The sequence below is a fragment of the Tachyglossus aculeatus genome, chromosome 11 (assembly GCF_015852505.1).
Source record: "Tachyglossus aculeatus isolate mTacAcu1 chromosome 11, mTacAcu1.pri, whole genome shotgun sequence".
NCBI lineage: Eukaryota > Metazoa > Chordata > Mammalia > Monotremata > Tachyglossidae > Tachyglossus > Tachyglossus aculeatus.
Window position 1 is genome coordinate 23574036 of NC_052076.1, and position 21832 is coordinate 23595867.

The window sequence follows — 21832 nt, forward strand, 5'->3', positions numbered from 1 at the left end:
CTCTTCCGCCGCTAATCTCCTCCCCGTACCTCTTTCTCGCCTGTCCCGCCGTCGACCCCCGGCCCACGTCCTCCCCCTGGCCCGGAATGCCCCCAATCCCTCTGCCCATCCGCCCAGCTCGCTCTCTTCCTCCCTTCAAGGCCCTGCTGAGAGCTCACCTCCTCCGGGAGGCCTTCCCACACTGAGCCCCTTCCTTCCTCTCCCCCTCGTCCCCTTCCCCATCCCCCCATCTCACCTCCTTCCCCTCCCCACAGCACCTGTATATATGGTTGTACATATTTATTACTCTATTTTACTTGTACATATCTGTTTATTTTATTTTGTTAGTATGTTTGGTTTTGTTCTCTGTCTCCCCCTTTTAGACTGTAAGCCCACTGTTGGGTAGGGACTGTCTCTAGATGTTGCCAATTTGTACTTCCCAAGCGCTTAGTACAGGGCTCTGCACATAGTAAGCGCTCAATAAATACGATTGATGGTGATGATGATCCCGCGCGCCCTCCAATGCGCATGTCCCTTTACGCCCCCAGGGCCCCGCCCCTGTCCCGCGCGGCCTCCAGTGCGCATGTCCTGTGACGTCACCCCGCCGGGGCTCCAGTGCGCATGTCCCGTTACGTCCCCCCGCCCGGCCCGCAGTGCGCATGTCCCTTTACGGCCGCGCGGGCCCTAGTGCGCATGCTCCCTGGCCCCGCCCCTCCCCCTCGGAGCAACGGGCCCCGCGTCGGGCCGGCGAAGGAGCGGAGCCCTGAGGGCCCGTGAGGGCCGGACCGGATCGGACCGGACCGGACCGGATCGGACCGGCTTCAGGCCCCCGGTCCCGGCCACCCGGGCCGGCGGAAGGGCCGACAGGTACGGACGGCCCGGCCGGTCGGTGAGGCCTTCCCACACTCAGACCCCTCCTCCTCCTAACCTTCCCCTCAGCACCTGGATAGATGGATATATATATATATGTTTGTTCGTGTTTATTACTGTATTTATTCATTTATTTTGCTTGTACATATCTATTCTATTGATTTTACTTTGTTAGTATGTTTGGTTTTGTTGTCTTCCCTTCAAGGCCCTACTGAGAGCTCACCTCCTCCAGGAGGCCTTCCCACACTCAGCCCCCTCCTCCTTCTTCCCTTCCCCAAATATATATATATATTTGTTCGTATTTATCACTCTATTTATTTTACTTGTACATATTTATTCTATTTACTTTACTTTATTAGTATGTTTGGTTTTGTTGTCTTCCCTTCAAGGCCCTACGGAGAGCTCACCTCCTCCAGGAGGCCTTCCCACACTCAGCCCCCTCCTCCTCCTCCCCTTCCCCACAGCACCTGGATAGATGGATATATATGTATTTGTTCGTATTTATCACTCTATTTATTTATTTTACTCGTACATATCTATTCTATTTATTTTACTTTATTAGTATGTTTGGTTTTGTTGTCTTCCCTTCAAGGCCCTACTGAGAGCCCACCTCCTCCAGGAGGCCTTCCCACACAGCCCCCTCCTCCTCCTAACCTTCCCCTCAGCACCTGGATAGATGGATATATATATATATATATGTTTGTTCGTGTTTATTACTGTATTTATTCATTTATTTTGCTTGTACATATCTATTCTATTGAGTTTATTTTGTTAGTATGTTTGGTTTTGTTGTCTTCCCTTCAAGGCCCTACTGAGAGCTCACCTCCAGGAGGCCTTCCCACACTCAGCCCCCTCCTCCTCCTTCCCTTCCTCACTGCACCTGGATAGATGGTTATATATATATATATATATATATATATGTAGATATATAGATATATAGATATATGTGTGTGTGTGTGTGTGTGTTCATGTTTATTACTCTATTTATTTATTTTACTTGTACATATCTATTCTATTTATTTTATTTTGTTAGTATGTTTGGTTTTGTTGTCTTCCCTTCAAGGCCCTACTGAGAGCTCACCTCCTCCAGGAGGCCTTCCCACACTCAGCCCCCTCCTTTTTCTCCCCTTTCTCCTCCTTCCCTTCCCCACAGCACCTGGATAGATGGATATATATATATATATATATATATATATATATATATTCATGTTTATTACTCCATTTATTTTACTTGTACATATCTATTCTATTTGTTTTATTTTGTTAGTTATGTTTGGTTTTGTTGTCTTCCCTTCAAGGCCCTACTGAGAGCTCACCTCCTCCAGGAGGCCTTCCCACACTCAGCCCCCTCCTCCTCCTTCCCTTCCCCACAGCACCTGGATAGATGGATACATATATGTTTGTTTGTATTTATTACTCTATTTATTTATTTTACTTATACATATCTATTCTATTTACTTTACTTTATTAGTATGTTTGGTTTTGTTGTCTTCCCTTCAAGGCCCTACTGAGAGCTCACCTCCTCCAGGAGGCCTTCCCACACTCAGCCCCCTCCTCCTCCTTCCCTTCCCCACAGCACCTGGATAGATGGATATATAAATATTTGTTCGTGTTTATTACTCTATTTATTTTATTTGTACATATCTATTCTATTGATTTTATTTTGTTAGTATGTTTGGTTTTGTTGTCTTCCCTTCAAGGCCCTACTGAGAGCTCACCTCCTCCAGGAGGCCTTCCCACACTCAGCCCCCTCCTCCTCCTTCCCTTCCCCACAGCACCTGGATAGATGGATATATATATATATGTGTGTGTGTTTATTACTCTATTTTACTTGTACATATCTATTCTATTTGTTTTATTTTGTTAGTATGTTTGGTTTTGTTGTTGTTTATTTTGTTATATTCGTATCTATCACTTTATTTTACTTGTACATATCTATTCTATTTATTTTATTTTGTTAGTATGTTTGGTTTTGTTGTCTTCCCTTCAAGGCCCTACTGAGAGCTCACCTCCTCCAGGAGGCCTTCCCACACTCAGGCCCCTCCTCCTTCTTCCCTTCCCCACAGCACCTGGATAGATGGATATATATATATTTGTTCGTATCTATCACTTTATTTTACTTGTACATATCTATTCTATTTGTTTTATTTTGTTAGTATGTTTGGTTTCGTTGTCTTCCATTCAAGGCCCTACTGAGAGCTCACCTCCTCCAGGAGGCCTTCCCACACTCAGCCCCCTCCTCCTCCTAACCTTCCCCACAGCACCTGGATAGATGGATACATATATATTTGTTTGTATTTATTACTCTATTATTTATTCATTTTACTTGTACATATCTATTCTACTTGTTTTATTTTGTTAGTATGTTTGGTTTTGTTGTCTTCCCTTCAAGGCCCTACTGAGAGCTCACCTCCTCCAGGAGGCCTTCCCACACTCAGCCCCCTCCTTCCTCTCCCCCTCCTTCTCCTTCCCTTCCCCACAGCACCTGCATAGATGGATACATATGTTTGTTCATATTTATTACTCTATTTATTTATTTATTTTACTTGTACATATCTATTCTACTTATTTTATTTTGTTAGTATATTTGGTTTTGTTGTCTTCCCTTCAAGGCCCTACTGAGAGCTCACCTCCTCTAGGAGGCTTTCCCAGACTGAGCCCCTTCCTTCCCCTCCCCCTCTCCATCCCCCCTGTCTTGCCTCCTTCCCTTCCCCTCAGCACCTGTATATATGTGTAGATATTTGTATGGCTTTATTACTCTATTTATTTTACTTGTACATATCTATTCTATTGATTTTATTTTGTTAATCTGTTTGGTTTTGTTCTCTGTGTCCCCCTTCTAGACTGTGAGCCCACTGTTGGGTAGGGACCGTCTCTAGATGTTGCCAACTTGGACTTCCCAAGCTCTTAGTACAGTGCTCTGCACACAGTAAGCCATCAATAAATACGATTGATTGATTACGGGGGGCCTTCCCAGACTGAGCCCCCTCTTTCCTCTCCCCCTCGTCCCCCTCTCCATCCCCCTCATCTTACCTCCTTCCCTTCCCAATCAATCAATCAATCAATCAATCGTATTTATTGAGCGCTTACTATGTGCAGAGCACTGTACTAAGCGCTTGGGAAGTACAAATTGGCATCACATAGAGACAGTCCCTACCCAACAGTGGGCTTACAGTCTAAAAGGGGGAGACAGAGAACAGAACCAAACATACCAACAAAATAAAATAAGTAGGATAGAAATGTACAAGTAAAATAAATAAATAAATAAATAGAGTAATAAATATGTACAACCATATATACATATATACAGGTGCTATGGGGAAGGGAAGGAGGTAAGACGGGGGGATGGAGAGGGGGACGAGGGGAGAGGAAAGAAGGGGCTCAGTCTGGGAAGGCCTCCTGGAGGAGGTGAGCTCTCAGCAGGGCCTTGAAGGGAGGAAGAGAGCGAGCTTGGCGGATGGGCAGAGGGACTGGGGGCATTCCAGGCCCGGGGGATGACGGGGGCCGGGGGTCGATGGCGGGAAAGGCGAGAGCGAGGTACAGTGAGGAGATTAGTGGTGGAGGAGCGGAGGGTGCGGGCTGGGCAGTAGAAGGAGAGAAGGGAGGTGAGGTAGGAGGGGGCGAGGGGATGGATGGACAGCCTTGAAGCCCAGGGTGAGGAGTTTCTGCCTGATGCGCAGATTGATTGGTAGCCACTGGAGGTTTTTGAGGAGGGGAGTAATATGTCCAGAGCGTTTCTGGACAAAGATAATCCGGGCAGCAGCATGAAGTATGGATTGAAGTGGAGAGAGACACGAGGATGGGAGATCAGAGAGAAGGCTAGTGCAGTAGTCCAGACGGGATAGGATGAGAGCTTGAATTAGCAGGGTAGCGGTTTGGATGGAAAGGAAAGGGCGGATCTTGGCAATGTTGCGGAGCTGAGACCGGCAGGTTTTGGTGACGGCTTGGATGTGAGGGGTGAATGAGAGAGCGGAGTCGAGGATGACACCAAGGTTGCGGGCTTGTGAGACGGGAAGGATGGTAGTGCCGTCAACAGAGATGGGAAAGTCAGGGAGAGGACAAGGTTTGGGAGGGAAGACAAGGAGCTCAGTCTTCGACATGTTGAGCTTTAGGTGGCGGGCGGACATCCAGATGGAGATGTCCTGAAGGCAGGAGGAGAAGCGAGCCTGGAGGGAGGGGGAGAGGCCAGGGGCAGAGATGGAGATCTGGGTGTCATCAGCGTAGAGATGATAGTTGAAGCCGTGGGAGCGAATGAGGTCACCAAGGGAGTGAGTGTAGATTGAGAACAGAAGGGGACCAAGCACTGAACCTTGGGGAACCCCCACAGTATATGGCACCTGTATAGATGTATATATGTTTGTACAGATTTATTACTCTATTTATTTATTTATTTTACTTGTACACATCTATTTATTTTATTTTGTTAGTATGTTTGGTTTTGTTCTCTGTCTCCCCCTTTTAGACTGCAAGCCCACTGTTGAGTAGAGACCGTCTCTATATGTTGCCAACTTGGACTTCCCAACTGTTTAGTACAGTGCTGTGCACACAGTAAGCGCTCAATAAATATGATTGATTGATTGATTGTCTGTCTCCCCCTCCTAGACTGTGAGCCCGCTGTTGGGTAGGGACCATCTCTATATGTTGCCAACTTGTACTTCCCAAGCACTTGGTCCAGTGCTTTGCACACAGTAAGCGCTCAATAAATACGATTGATTGATTGATTGAGAGCTCACCTCCTCCAGGAGGCCTTCCCAGACTGAGCCCCCTCCTTCCTCTCTCCCTCCTCCCCCTTTCCACTCCCCCCCCCCCGCCCCGCCTTACCTCCTTCCCTTCCCCACAGCACCTGTATAGATGGATATATGTTTGTACGGATTTATTACTCTATTTTATTTGTACTTATCTATTCTATTTATTTTATTTTGTTAATATGTTTGGTTTTGTTGTCCGTCTCCCCCTTCTAGACTGTGAGCCCACTGTTGGGTAGGGACTGTCTCTATAGGTTGCCAACTTGGACTTCCCAAGCGCTTAGTGCAGTGCTCTGCACACAGTAAGCGCTCAATAAATACAAATGAGTGAATGAAGCGCTTGGGAAGTCCAAGTTGGCAACATCTAGAGACGGTCCCTACCCAACGGCGGGCTCACAGTCTAGAAGGGGGAGACAGACAACAAAACAAAACGTATTAACAAAGTAAAATAAATATAGTAAATATGTACAGATAAAGTAAATAGAGTAATAAATATGTACAAACATATATATATGTACATATGTATATATACTGGTGCTGTGGGGAGGGGAAGGAGGTAAGACGGGGGGTGGAGAGGGGGAGGAAGGGGAGAGGAAAAAGGGGGCTGAGTGTGGGAAGGCCTCCCGGAGGAGGTGACCTCTCAGTAGGGCTTTGAAGGGAGGTAGAGAGCTAGTTTGGCGGATGTGCGGAGGGAGGGAATTCCGGGCCAGGGGGAGGACGGGGACTGGGGGTCGACGGCGGGACGAGTGAGAGCGATAAGCGCTTACTATGAAATATCACAGAAGAATCTGGGTGCTTAGTTCAACTGTGTGCAGAGCACTGTACTAAGCGCTTGGGAAGTCCAAGTTGGCAACATCTAGAGACGGTCCCTACCCAACAGCGGGCTCACAGTCTAGAAGGGGGAGACAGACAACGGAACAAAACATATTAACAAAATAAAATAAATAGAATAGTATTTATAGTAGATGTGGTCCCTGCCCTCAAGGAGCGTATAGTCTTGGGCATATGGGGGCCCTGCTGTGGAGGATTCGATGGCCCATTAAGGAAAATAAGTCACACTAATGCAAGGATAGGCTAGACTATTGTTTATTTATTGAGCGTTTATTGTACTAAACTCTCGGGAGCTTAGTCTGGTGTAGCCTAAGCTCTTGGGAGCTTAGTACAACAAAGCACTGTACTAAGCGCTTGGGAGAGTACGTGGTCTCTCTGTGGCAGGGAATACGTCGGCTGTCTCTGTTGCGGTGAACTCTCCCAAGCGCTTAGTGCCATGCTGCACACACAGTAAGTCCTCCGTAAATTCATTCATTCATTCACTGAATCGTATTTATTGAGCGCTTACTGTGTGCAGAGCACTGTACTAAGCGCTTGGGCAGTACGAGTTGGCAACATATAGAGACGGTCCCTACCCAACAGTGGGCTCACCGTCTAGAAGGGGGAGACAGACAACAAAACAGTAATAATAATGATGATGATGGCATTTATTAAGCGCTTACTATGTGCAAAGCACTGTTCTAAGTGCTGGGGAGTTTACAGGGTGATCAGGTTGTCCCGCTGGGGGCTCACAGTCATCCTCCCTATTTTCCAGATGAGGTCACTGAGGCCCAGAGAAGGGAAGTAACTTGCCCAAAGTCACGCAGCTGACAAGTGGCAGAGCAGGGATTTGAACCCACGACCTCGGACTCCAAAACCCGGGCTCTTTCCACTGAGCCACGCTGCTTCTCTTAAGCGCTGTTAAGCACTTACTCTGTGCTAGGCACTGTACTGAGGGCTAGCTTAGGTACAGGGTAGTCAGGTATTGTCCCCCTTGGGGCTCATGGTCTTCGTTCCCATTTTAAAGATGTCAGGACTGAAGCCGAGTGAAGTAAAGTGACCTTCCCAGGGTCACCCAAGAAGACAAGAGGCGGAGCCGGGATTAGAACCCAGGTCCCTCCGACTCCCGGGCCGGGGCTCTATCATCATCAACCGTATTTATTGAGCGCTTACTGTGTGCAGAGCACTGGACTAAGCGCTTGGGAAGTCCAAATTGGCAACATCTAGAGACGGTCCCTGCCCAACAGTGGGCTCACAGTCTAAAAGGGGGAGACGGAGAACAAAACCAAACATACTAACAAAATAAAATAAATAGAATAGATATGGACAAGTAAAATAAATAAATAAATGGCCACGCTGCTTCTATAATAATAATGATAGCATTTATTAAGCGCTTACTATGTGCAAAGCACTGTTCTAAGCGCTGGGGAGGTTACAAGGCAATCAGGTTGTCCCACAGGGGGCTCACAGTCTTAATCCCCCTTTTACAGATGAGGGAACTGAGGCCCAGAGAAGTTAAGTGACTTGCCCAAAGTCACCCAGCTGACAAGTGGTGGAGCGGGGATTCGAACCCATGACCTCTGGCTCCAAAGCCCGTGCTCTTTCCACTGAGCTACGCTGCTTCTGGCCTGCTTGGATCCATCCTAATGCTTAGTACAGTGCCTGGCACATAGTAAATGCTTAATAATAATGATGGCATTTATTAAGCGCTTACTATGTGCAAAACATTGTTCTAAGCGCTGGGGAGGTTACAGGGTGGATCAGGTTGTCCCACGGGGGGCTCACAGTCTCAATCCCCATTTTCCAGATGAGGGAACTGAGACCCAGAGAAGTGAAGTGACTTGCCCAAAGTCACCCAGCTGACAAGTGGCGGAGCCGGGATTCGAACCCATGACCTCTGACTCCAAAGCCCGGGCTCTTTCCACTGAGCCACGCTGCTTCTCCAATACCACAGTTATTATCATTCTCTTCCACGGCCCCTTCACTCTACCGATTTGGGCGAATACAGACGTAGCATGGCCTAGTGGGAAGAGCCCGGGTTTGGGAGTCCGAAGGTCATGGGTTCTAATCCCGGCTCTGCCGCTTGTCCGCTCTGTGACCTTGAGCAAGTCACTTCCTTTTTTTTTTTTTAATGGCATTTATTAAGCGCTTACTATGTGCAAGGCACTGTTCTAAGCGCTGGGGAGGTTACAAGGTGATCGGGTTGTCCCACGGGGGGCTCACAGTATTAATCCCCATTTTACAGTTGAGGTAACTGAGGCCCAGACAAGTGAAGTGACTTGCCCAAAGTCACACAGCTGACAGTTGGCGGAGCCGGGATTTGAACCCGTGACCCCTGACTCTTTTAGACTGTGAGCCCACTGTTGGGTAGGGACTGTCTCTCTATGTCGCCAATTTGTACTTCCCAAGCGCTTAGTACAGTGCTCTGCACATAGCGCTCAATAAATACGATTGATGATGACTCCAAAGCCCGGGCTCTTTCCACTGAGCCACTTCACTTCTCCGTGCCTCAGTTACCTCATCTCGAAAATGGGGGTGAAGACTGTGAGCCCCATATGGAGCAGGGACGGTGTCCACCCGGATTTGCTTGCATCCACCCCGGCGCTTAGTACAGTGCCCGGGGAGCCACTTCACTTCTCTGTGCCTCAGTTACCTCATCTCGAAAATGGGAAGACTGTGAGCCCCATATGGAGCAGGGACGGTGTCCACCCGGATTTGCTTGCATCCACCCCGGCGCTTAGTACAGTGCCCGGGGAGCCACTTCACTTCTCTGTGCCTCAGTTACCTCATCTCGAAAATGGGGGTGAAGACTGTGAGCCCCATATGGAGCAGGGACGGCGTCCAACCGGATTTCCTTGCATCCACCCCGGCGCTCAGTACAGTGCCCGGCGCATAGCACGCGCTTCACAACTCCCGTCGTGAATCCCGGAGAAGGGCGGAGGTCAAAGCGTCAGGTCCGGCCGACCCACCGATATTGTACGAGCTGACGGAGGGGCCCCTCTGACCTATTTTCGAGACTCCCCTACGGGAGATTTCGGAAAACGGGCTGCACGTCGTCCTCCTGGGCTTTTCCGACCCCAAGTCCTAATTTCATCTCTTTGTGCTAATCAGTCTTGTCCTGGGGGGCGGGCCCGGATAATAATAACAATAAATAAATAATGACGGCATTTATCAAACGCTTACTATGTGCCAAGCACCATTCTAAGCGCCAGGGAGGTTACAAGGTGACCTCCTTCCTCTCCCCCTCATCCCCCTCTCCATGCCCCCCATCTTACCTCCTTCCCTTCCCCACAGCACCTGGATATATGTATATATGTTTGTACATATTTATTACTCTATTTTACTTGTACATATCTATTCTATTTATTTTGTTTTGTTAGTATTTTGGTTTTGTTCTCTGTCTCCCCCTTTTAGACTGTGAGCCCACTGTTGGGTAGGGACCGTCTCTATATGTTGCCAATTTGGACTTCCCAAGCGCTTAGTACAGTGCTCTGCACACAGTAAGCGCTCAATAAATACGATTGCTGATGATGATGATGGTAAGGTGAGGGAACTGAGGCCCGGAGAAGTGAAGTGACCTGCCCAAAGTCACCCAGCTGACAATTGGTGGAGCCGGGATTTGAACCCGTGACCCCTGACTCCAAAGCCCGGGCTCTTTCCACTGAGCCACGCTGGCCCCGGGCTCGGGCAACCTGGCACACCTGCCCAGGAGCCCGGTGATGGTCGGGCTCGCGTCGGGCTACGGAGGCCCAGTCATCATCATCATCATCAATCGTATTTATTGAGCGCTTACTGTGTGCAGAGCACTGTACTAAGCGCTTGGGAAGTCCAAGTTGGCAACATCTAGAGACGGTCCCTGCCCAACAGTGGGCTCACAGTCTAAAAGGGGGAGACAGAGAACCAAACCAAACATACTAACAAAATAAAATAAATAGAATAGATACGGACAAGTAAAATAAATAGAGTAATAAATATGTACAAACATATATACATATATACAGGTCATCCCAGGCACTGGGGCTGTGATCCGGTATTCCACCAGGATGAACCGGGGATACAGGTGGAGCTGGGACCCAGCTGCCTGAAGAGTCCACTCATTCATTCACTCGATCGTATTTACTGAGCGCTTACTGTGCGCAGAGCACTGTACTAAGTGCCTGGGAGGGTACAATAGAATGGTATAAGAGACGTATTCCTTGAGAAGCAGCGTGGCTCAGTGGAAAGAGCCCGGGCTTTGGAGTCGGAGGTCACGGGTTCAAATCCCGGCTCCGCCAGTTGTCCGCTGGGTGACTTGGGGCAAGTCACTTCCCTTCTCTGGGCCTCAGTCGCCCACAGTGCTCACCGCCGGGGCCTCCTCTACCACCCAACGGCAGCTTAACTCTAAATATTGGGAGATTCAAGGGACAAGGGTATATATGTTTGTACATATTTGGGTAGGGACTGTCTCTATATGTTGCCAATTTGTACTTCCCAAGTGCTTAGTACAGTGCTGTGCACATAGTAAGCGCTCAATAAATACGATTGATGATGATGATGATTACTCTACTTATTTATTTATTTTACTTGTACCTATCTATTCTATTTATTTTATTTTGTTAGTTTGGTTTTGTTCTCTGTCTCCCCCTTTTAGACCGTGAGCCCACTGTTGGGTAGGGACTGTCTCTATATGTTGCCAACTTGGACTTCCCAAGCGCTTAGTACAGTGCTGTGCACATAGTAAGCGCTCAATAAATACGATTGATGATGATGATGGTGATCTGCTCCTCTCCATTTTCCCCCCCGCCACTACCCGTGGGATTCGCATGTGCGAGCCTTCCGATTAAGCCCTCTTTTCCCTGGCTCCCTCTCCCTCCTGCATCATCCGCGCCCTTTAATTCATTCAGTCGTATTTATTGAGCGCTTACTGTGTGCAGAGCACTGTAGTGCTCCGGGGAAGCAGCGTGGCTCAGCGGAAAGAGCCCGGGCTTTGGAGTCAGAGGCCGTGGGTTCAAATCCCGGCTCCGCTACTTGTCAGCCGTGTGACTTCGGGCAAGTCGCTTCACTTCTCTGGGCCTCAGTTCCCTCATCTGTAAAATGGGGATGAAGACTGGGAGCCCCTCGTGGGACAACCCGATCACCTTGTATCAGGAGCAGCGTGGCTCCTGATTACCTTGTATTGAGGAGCAGCGTGGCTCAGTGGAGAAGAGCCCGGGCTTTGGAGTCAGAGGTCATGAGTTCGAATCCCGGCTCCGCCACATGTCTGCTGTGTGACCTTGGGCAAGTCACTTAGCTTCTCTGAGCCTCCGTTCCCTCATCTGTAAAATGGGGATTAAGACTGTGAGCCCCATGTGGGACAACTTGATCACCTTGTATCCACCCCCGGCGCTTAGAACAGTGCTCGGCACATAGTAAGCGCTTAACAAATGCCATTATTATTATTATTGTATGTACCCCAGCACTTAGAACAGTGTTTTGCACATAGTAAGCACTTAAATACCAGCATTATTATTATTATTATTACTAAGCGCTTATCATCTGTGACCTTCGGACACTCGCTCTACGCTCCGCCCCCCCGCAGGGGTTATGTACGTATCTTTAAATCATCACCATCATCAATCGTATTTATTGAGCGCTTCCTGTGTGTAGATTTATAGTTATAAATCGTATAACATCGGGTATTTCTATTAACGCCCGTCTCCCCCCCTCTAGGCTGCAAGCTTATTCTGGGCAGGGAGCAGGTCTGCTAACTCTGTTGCGTCGTCCTCTTCCGAGTGCTCAGTACAGTGCTCTGCATTCGTTCTTTCATTCAGTCGTATTTAATGAGCGCTTACCGTGTGCAGAGCACGCTCAATAAACACGATTGATCAATTGATCCGGGGCTCCCGATTATTCCCATCAAACCGGACTGTCCTCAGTGCCCCCACTGAAGTGTGCCCATTTCACTTCCTCGCGGCGGCTCGGATCTTGTTCCCAAAGGGATACAGTGTGGGCTAATCATCATCATCATCGTGGTATCTGTTAATAATAATAATAATAATGTTGGTATTTGTTAAGCGCTTACTATGTGCAAAGCACCGTTCTAAGCGCTGGGGGGAATACAAGGAGATGAGGTTGTCCCACGTGGGGCTCACAGTCTTTGTCCCCATTTTACAGATGAGGGAACTGAGACACAGAGGAGTGAAGTGACTGGCCCAAGGTCACCCAGCAGACGTGTGGGGGAGGCGGGATTCGAACCCATGACCTCTGACTCCGAAGACCGCACTCTTTCCACGGAGCCACGCTGCTCCACACGCTTACTATGTGCCTGGCACTGTCTTAGGTCCCGTGGGGGGGAAATACAAGCAGAGTGGGTTGGACGCAGTCCCTGTCCCACGTGAGGCTCACGGTCTTCATCCCCGTTTTGCAGATGAGAAGCAGCGTGGCTCAGTGGAAAGAGCCCGGGCTTTGGAGTCAGAGGTCATGGGTTCGAATCCCGGCTCCGCCAACTGTCAGCTGGGTGACTTTGGGGAGGTCACTTCACTTCTCTGGGCCTCAGTTCCCTCAGCTGTAAAATGGGGGTGAAGACGGGGAGCCCCACATGGGACAGCTTGATCACCTTATATCTACCCCAGCGCTTTGAACAGTGCGTGACACGTAGTGAGCGCTTAACAAATACCAACATTATTATTATCATTGTTTTTATTTCAGGGAGAAGGGAGGGTGAGTGTGGAAAGGGCTCAGTGGAGGGGGAGATGCGATTTCTGCGGCTGTTCTAAATTCTCCGGAACGTGGACCGTCCGGGGCTGATCACGTTTTGGAGGCATCCAAGAAGTGATGGTAGACAAGTTGGAAGAGCACATTTCAGCCGATCCATCAGTGGTGTATACTGAGCGCTTGGGAGAACGCGCAGTTAATTGGCACGATCGCTACCCTCAAGGACCTTACAATCCAGGGGTGCGGGGGAGACAGAAATAAAAGTAAATTACTGGAAGGGGTAAACACTAGACTATAAAGATACGTACCTAAGTGCTGTGGGTGTTTTGGGGGGTGTGTGCGGGTGAGTTTTCAAGTGCTTGTGTGATACTGAGGTGCCGAAATGGCAGTTGGCGGTCGGGGGAAGCGGTTTAGGGTGGGTAGATGAGAAATTAATCAGGGAAGGCTTCCTGGAGGAGGAGGATTTTGAAGATGGGGAGGCCACCGGCCTGCTGAACGACAGAGAGACGGGCAGTTCCAAGCAGAAGGGAGGCAAGGACTGGGCGGGTTGCCGGACGAGGCCTCGGAGACTGTTGCCAAATCTCCGGGACGTTCGCGTCCCCGGCCCGTCCGGGAAATAGCCGGAGTCCGAGTCGGGAGGGCGCGTTTGATCGGGAAGGGCCGAACCGGGGAAGCGGGAAAGAGCGGAAGTCGGGGGGCCTGGGTTCTGATCCATCGCTTCTCCGTGCCTCACCTCAAATGGGGATTAAGACCGTGAGCCCCGTGGGGGACAGCGCCCGCGTCCGATCTGATCGGCTTGTATCTCCCAGTCCTTGGCCCGTAGAAAGCGCCTAACGAGTACCGCGATTCTTATCGTCCCCGTTATTTCGGTAGGTGGGGGTGAGCGTGGGCGGGAGAGTGAGGGCCCGTGCCCCCCGAGAGAGCTGAAGGCCTCCCGCCCCCCCCCGGGCAGATCGTCCGCATGATGAACTGGAACAAGGGCGGCCCCGGGACGAAGAGGGGCTTCGGCTTCGGCGGCTTCGCCATCGCCGCCGGGAAGAAGGAGGAGCCCAAGCTGCCGCAGCCGTCGCACAGCGCCTTCGGGGCCGCGGGCTCCGCCGCCGGGCTGGGCAAGGGGGCTTCCCCGCAGCTCCCTTCCTTCTACAAAATCGGCTCCAAGCGGGCCAACTTCGACGAGGAGAACGCGTGAGTCGTGGGGAGGGGGGTCCCCCAAAGGGCGAAGGGACCTGGCCCACCTGCGGGCTCGTGGTTTGGGCCGCCCGGATAGGGCCGCACCCGTTCCACAATCCGGGCCTGAAATCCAGGGGCACGTCATCTCGTTCATTCATTCGATCGTATTTATTGAGCACTTACTATGTGCAGAGCGCTGGACTAAACGCTTGGGAAATCCAAGTCGGCAGCAGATAGAGACGGTCCCTACCCAACAACGGGCTCACAGGCTGGAAGTGTAGAAGCCTCCTCCTCGTCTTCCTCCCCCTCCTCTCTGTTGGCCTCCAACTCCGAAGCCTCTAACTTAGCTTTTGCTGCTTCCGAGAGGCCTCGAACTGAGCTCGAGACGAGGAGACGTCCTTAGGGCATCCTAGGGACCGTGGGTGACGAGGAGGTGAGGGGGCCCAAGGAGGTTCATGGCAAGAATCGGGGTGGGGGGGTGAGAAAAGGAGAGCTAGCCGTGTGGGGAGAGCAAATTTGAGGACACCTGAGGCCCCATCAATCGATCGGGGTACCCATCGAGCGCTGACCGTGGACGAGCACTGGATTGAGTGCTCGGGAGAGGACAAGACAGAGTCAGGAGACGCGTTCCTCGCCCCCGAGTCCTCCAGGAATGGCCAAGGTTCGGACGGAGGAAGGGCCTGCTTCCTTCTGAACAGCCCAAGCTCGGAGTTGGGCTGCTTCTTGGGGAAGGGTGGTCTTCCCACAGGCATCCGTGCTCAGCCTCCGGCTTTGGGGTCAGGAGGAGCCGCTCTCGGGCCCGTTATCCCCTTCCCACTCCCTCACCTCTCCCCCGACAAGGCTCCGTCTAAACCAGCGCAGTCGGCGGGCAGTTCCTCCTCGTTGACATCCCAGGCGAAGGACCTCTCCCCTCATTCATTCATTCAGTCGTATTTATTGAGCGCTTACTGCGTGCAGAGCACTGGACTAAGCGCTGGGGAAGCACAAGTTGGCAACATATAAAGACGGTCCCTACCCAACAGTGGGCTCACAGTCTAGAAGAGGGGGACGGGGAACAAAACAAAACATATTAACAAAATAAAATAAATAGAATAAATATGTACAAGTGTATAAATAAATACAAATTACAAAGTACCAATAAATGTACAAATAAACAAATGTTTGTTTATTTTAAAACGTTTGTTTTAGGCCTCTCTTGGCCTGTCCCTCTCCCCCTCTAGACTGGAAGCTAGTTGTGGGCAGGGAACGTGCCTGCCAACTCTGTTCTGTCATACGCTCCCAAGCGCTCTGCACGCATTACGCATCCTCTTCTCTCCTAAAACCACTCTTTTGGGGAACTCGTCAATTCCCTTTGCTTCAACCACCACCTCTAAGCAGGTGACTCTTTTAGACTGTGAGCCTACTGTTGGGTAGGGACTGTCTCTCTCTGTTGCCAACTTGTACTTCCCAAGCGCTTAGTACAGTGCTCTGCACACAGTAAGCGCTCAATAAATACAATTGATGATGATGATTACGCACTCAAGAAATCCGATCGATTGACTGGGGAATCGCCCGATTCAGAACCGGGCCCGGTAACCCCACGGCACCGAAGTGGGCCCGCGGAGGGACGGGAGAGCGTCTCCCGGACTGCCTCTCCCCTTGCAGCTATTTCGAGGACGAGGAAGAAGACTCCGGCAACGTCGAACTGCCCTACATTCCGGCCGAAAACTCGCCCACCCGCCAACAGTTCCACTCCAAGTCGGCCGACTCCGACAGCGACGATGACCCCCTGGAAGCGTTCATGGCCGAAGTGGAGGCAAGCCTGGAGCCCGCGGCTCCGTCTCTTATTCGGGGAGCAGCCGGGGTGGGTGTGGGCCGGCGTGGGCCGGGTGGGGGGCCGGGCGCTGCCCTCCCGGCAGGTTTGGGTTGGAGGCGTTGGCCCTTGGATTGCCACTCCCGGGCCTTGAATTTTCCGGACCAGCGTGTGTCCCGGGAATCCCACTCCCTCCCCTGGGCCTTGAATTTTCCGGACCAGCGTGCGTCCCGGGAGTCCTGAGGTTCGGTCGGTCAGTCAATTGTATATAATTGAGCGCTTACCGTGCGCGTAGCTCTGTACGAAGCGCTTGGGAGAGCGCGGTGTAGCGATATAACAGACACATACCCTTCCCACAACGAGTTATAGTCTAAGGTGGGGGGGGGAGACAAACGTTAACGTAAATAAAATGACCAATATGTACATTTGTCTCTGGGGCAGCGCTTACCGTGCGCGTAGCTGTGTACGAAGCGCTAGGGAGAGCGCGGTGTAGCGATATAACAGACACGTTCCCTTCCCACAACGAGTTTATAGTCTAAGGTGGGGGGAGACAAACGTTAACGTAAATAAAATGACCAATATGTACATTTGTCTCTGGGGCAGCGCTTACCGTGCGCATAGCTGTGTACAAAGCACTTGGGAGAGCGCGGTGTAGCGATATAACAGACACATACCCTTCCCACAAAGAGTTATAGTCTAAGGCGGGGGGAGATAAACATTAACGTAAATAAAATGACCGATATGTACATTTGTCTCTGGGGCTGGGAGGGAGGGGATGAGTGAAGGGAGCAAGTCAGAGCAATGCGGAAGGGAGTGGGGGAAGAGGAAAGGAGTCCGAGAGGAGATGGGCCTTCAATTGGGCTTTGAAGGTGGGAAGAGTAACAGGCCAGAGGCAGGACGTAGGCGGGAGGTCACGGAGACTTTTATCCATAAATAAGCAAGTGGCACCAAAGAAACGCCCCTGAATTGTGCCCCAAAGTAGCCCGGCTCGTCAGACTCTTCTGGGCTTTCTGGGCCGCAAGCTTGCCGATAAATTTTGTGTCACCCTTGCATTTGAATTTGTACCCTCGTATTCTCCCTATCCTCAGCCCCCGGCATCTACGTGCACGTCTGTAACTGATTTATGGCAATATCTGTTTCCCCCTCTACGCCGTAATTTAGTTTGGGCAGAAACCGACTCTGTTATATTGTACTCTCCCAAGCACTTAGTACAGTGCTGTGCCCACAGGGCTCAAGAAATACTATTGATTGAGTTATTGACAGGGCAGACAGTCATCAGAGTATTTACAGAGTAATCCAAATTCGGCCTCAGCCCCTGGCATCTATGTGCACGTCTGTAAACTGATTTATGGCAATATCTGTTTCCCCCTCTACACCGTAATTTAGTTTGGGCAGAAACCGACTCTGTTATATTGTACTCTCCCAAGCACTTAGTACAGTCCTCTGCCCACAGGGCTCAAGAAATACTATTGATTGAGTTATTGACGGGGCAGACAGTCATCAGAGCATTTACAGAGTAATCCAAATTCGGCCTCAGCCCCCGGCATCTATGTGCACGTCTGTAACTGATTTATGGCAATATCTGTTTCCCCCTCTACACCGTAATTTAGTTTGGGCAGAAACCGACTCTTATATTGTACTCTCCCAAGCACTTAGTACAGTCCTCTGCCCACAGGGCTCAAGAAATACTATTGATTGAGTTATTGACGGGGCAGACAGTCATCAGAGTATTTACAGAGTAATCCAAATTCGGCCTCAGCCCCCGGCATCTATGTGCACGTCTGTAACTGATTTATGGCAATATCTGTTTCCCCCTCTACACCGTAATTTAGTTTGGGCAGAAACCGACTCTTATATTGTACTCTCCCAAGCACTTAGTACAGTGCTCTGCCCACAGGGCTCAAGAAATACTATTGATTGAGTTATTGACGGGGCAGACAGTCATCAGAGTATTTACAGAGTAATCCAAATTCTTTCTTTCCCCTTCTTCAGGAAGAATCTTGAACTAGAAATATTCTGCCTTTTTATAAAGGGTGGTTGGTTTCCTGTTTCCAAACTCGGCCCTGCTTGGAACAAAATTGGTCTTTGCCGACAAATTTGCGGCTGAGGGAAAAGAACCTGGGATCCGGGAGCCAGGCGACCTCGTTTCTAGTTCTGGGATTGTGATTCCACCTCCCTGGGCCTCAGTTGCCTCAGCTGGAAAATGTGGAGAATAATTCCTGCCTCTCCCGACTTCAGTGGGCTGTTCCGAGGAGTAATGGCAAAGTGCTGGGCAAATTCAGCATCTCGTCATTGTTATTATTAGAGTTTGGGGCAATTCTTCTTTTCTGGCACCGAAAGAGCAGCCGTGAGCCCGTCGTTGGTTAGGAACCATCTCTGTATGTGGCCGGTTTGTACTTCCCAAGCGCTTAGTACAGTGCTCTGCACACAGTAAGCGCTCAATAAATACGATGGAAGGAATAAATGAGTGAAGGACTTGAGCCAGCCCTGATTCCTCTGCTGTCGAACGCTGGGCAACCGTTTGCTGGTTGGTAATGAGGGAGGGGCGATGAAATGCGGTCACTCGATCTGTGAACCAGAACGAGGTTTTTTCCTAACATTTTCAGCCTTATACATTTAAGAATGATGGTAATATTTGGGGGATTTAAGTGCTTTCTATGTGCCCGACACTATACTGAGGAGTATAGTCAGTATACTTATTACTGTATTTATTTATTTATTTTACTTGTACATATCTATTCTATTTATTTTATTTTGTTAGTATGTTTGCTTTTGTTCTCTGTCTCCCCGTTTTAGACTGTGAGCCCACTGTTGGGTAGGGACCATCTCTATATGTTGCCAATTTGTACTTCCCAAGCGCTTAGTACAGTGCTCTGCACATAGGAAGCGCTCAATAAATACAATTGATTGATTGAGTAGGTACAAAATAATCAGGACTGGCCCCGCCCCATACGGGGCTCATAGTCTGAGGAGGAGGGAGGACGGGTTTGGAACCCCCTGTTTTATAGATGAAGAAACTGAGGCAGAGTGAAGTGGCATGCCCAAGGACACACGCAGCAGGTAAATGGCAGAGCCAGGATGAGAACCCTCATTCATTCATTCATTCATTCAATCGTATTTATTGAGCGCTTACTGTGTGCAGAGCACTGTATTAAGCGCTTGGGAAGTCCAAGTTGGCAACGTATAGAGACGGTCCCTACCCAACAACGGGCTAGAAGGGGGAGACAGACAACAAAACCAATCACATGGACTGGTGTCAAGTCGTCAGAACAAATAGAATTAAAGCTAAATGCACATCATTAACAAAATAGAATAAATAAATAGAATAGTAAATACGTCCAAGAGTTGTTCTCTGACTCCAGGCCTGTGCTTTTTGCACTGGGCCCGCTTCTCCTGGAAACATTAGGAAAATTGAGTTCCCTGGGTGATCTTTATTCCACAAGTGAATAAATCGCTGGGACAAGCCGATGTCAGAGAAACCGAGTAGCGCTCTGTTTTCTGAAAAAGTCGTCGTTCCCGTCCCCCCGCCCGAGATTCCTTGCTGGGACCAGATCTTTGACGGAGTGGCGATGGAGCCTGGCAATTAGTCAATCAACGGTATTTCTTGAGCGCTTTCTGTGTGCAGAGCACTGTGCTAAGCACTTGGGAGCATACATTATAACAGAGTTGGTTCCTGCCCTCAAGGAGTACATCAAGCGTTAGCTTTCCATTGTGCCATGAGTACGTCCCTTCACGGGGAATGAGGAGAGGAATTCTTTTTAGCTCGTGCTAATTTACTTTCAGGGTAGTGCACTTAAATTCTTCGAAAACACTTTTTTCCTCTCCCCAGGCCGTCCCAGTCGGTCGGTCAGTCGTATTTATTGAGCGCTTACTTGGTGCGGGGCACCGTGCTAAGCGCTTGAGAGAGTCCGGTGTATCAGACACATTCCCTGCCCACCACGAGCTCACAGCCTACGGCCTTTCCTCTTCCCTCAGGATCAGGCGGCCCGAGACATGAAGCGACTCGAGGATAAGGACAAGGAGAAGAAAAACGTCAAGTAAGTCGCTTCCCCGGCCCCACCGAGGGTACCTGCGTACGGCCGTGTTCGCTCCGCTCCGCTGCAAACGGCGTCCGTGTTCCATAGCGGGGTCGTCCCCTGTTTTCTCCGCCGTTTTCTCCGCCTCTGCAGGGATTAACGCCGGCTTAGCCGGGGGGAGAGTCAGGGATCGGGGCAGGGCTGTGCCGAAGCAGCTTCGGCCCGGAGAGAAGCGTGGCGGCCTAGGGGAAGGAGAGTGGGGTTGGGAGTCAGAGGACACGAGTTCTAATCCCGGCTCCGCCACCTACCTTCTGGGCAAGTCGCTTCCTTCATCTGCGAAATGGGCATTCAGTCCCTTTTCTCCCTCCTGTTTAAACACCGAGTCCCCCGTTGGACCTGGCGATCTGGTTTCTACCTCTTAGAACAGCGCTCGACACCCTAGGAAGCACTTAACAAATAACCACGGTTATTAGTAGTAATGATCATAAAATCCTTGAAGGGGAGAGGTAGAACTGATGGCCTGATTCGCCATCTGATGCTTATGCCGGTGGACTGAGTTTTTGGGGGGTGCGTCCCCCACCCCAGCCCTTGCCTGAGAGAGCGTCTCACTGAAGCTCACGGGCCTCGCGAGGGCTGCGGGGGCGACGATCAGGTCTCAGCCATGCCCAGTGAATGTTTGCAGCCCCTCTTGACCATTTCTCTGTCTAGTATATGTTAATATTAACACTATTATTAACATTAATATTCACATATCAATGTTAATATGTTTGGTTCGGTTCTCTGTCTCCCCCTTCTAGACTGTGAGCCCGCTGTTGGGTAGGGACCGTCTCTAGATGTTGCCAACTTGTACTTCCCGAGCGCTTAGTCCAGTGCTCTGCACACAGTAAGCGCTCAATAAATTTGATTGATTGATAGTATAATCAATCGGGCATGTTTATCGAGCGCTTACGGTGTGCAGAGCACCGTATTAAGCGCTTGGGTGAGGACAATATGGAGCCCACTATTGGGTAGGGACCGTCTCTATATGTTGCCAAATTGTACTTCCCAAGCACTTAGTACAGTGCTCCGCACACAGTAAGCGCTCAATAAATACGGTTGATGATGATGATGATCATCAATCGTATTTACTGAGCGCTTACTATGTGCAGAGTGATGACAATACGGCGGAGGCGGTAGACCCGTTCCCTGCCCTCAAAGAGCTTTCAGTCTAGTGTTGCTGCCGGGACGAGGGGCGGGAAGAGCCAAGACAAGAGAGGGAGGACCTGGAGCGGGACGGAGCGGCCTGCTGCTGGCCGCCCCCGCCCTCGGGACGGTGCGTGGCGCTCAGTATATAGTCGGACTCCCGAAGAGGGGAGGAGGACACACCTGAGCCCCCGTGCAGAGCCCCGGAGCGGGCCCCGTCTCTCTGCGTATTGCTGTCCTGAAGGAGGAAGCTTTTTAGGCGCTTTGCTCACCAAGATGGCTGGTCGTGGGACTTCTGGTCCTGCTGCGGCTGCTAGGGCTGCTCGGGTTCCTTCCTCTTCAGGACAGCAAGAAAATCAGAGGGCGGGAGTGGGGAGGCTTTTCGTCCCTCCCGCTAAACACCCACCATCCTTGGGGGCCCGGCTGGAGGCAGGTGTCCCGCCGCCGGCCGCCTGACGTGACCGCCCGGGACCTCCCGACGGCGCAGCGGGGGCCGGGGCGGCCGAGGTGACTTTAGAGAGGATCTTGAGAGAGTCTCCCGTTAGCCCCCGACAGTGAAGACCACCCCCAGGGAACCCACGCGGGTCAGCGGGGAC

At 50.5% G+C, this 21832-nt stretch overlaps 1 protein-coding gene across 1 annotated transcript in view; it reads left to right on the forward strand.

Annotated features, from left to right (window-relative positions):
• The first annotated feature begins 756 nt into the window (after positions 1-756).
• Positions 757-21832, forward strand: part of DDX42 (DEAD-box helicase 42) — a 50390-nt gene continuing 29314 nt past the window's right edge. The window contains exons 1-4 of the mRNA XM_038753449.1: positions 757-846; positions 14029-14261; positions 15891-16041; positions 20014-20075. Of these exons, the coding sequence (XP_038609377.1) occupies positions 14038-14261; positions 15891-16041; positions 20014-20075 (437 nt within the window). The 5' untranslated portion in view covers positions 757-846; positions 14029-14037. The remainder of the gene's footprint in view (positions 847-14028; positions 14262-15890; positions 16042-20013; positions 20076-21832) is intronic.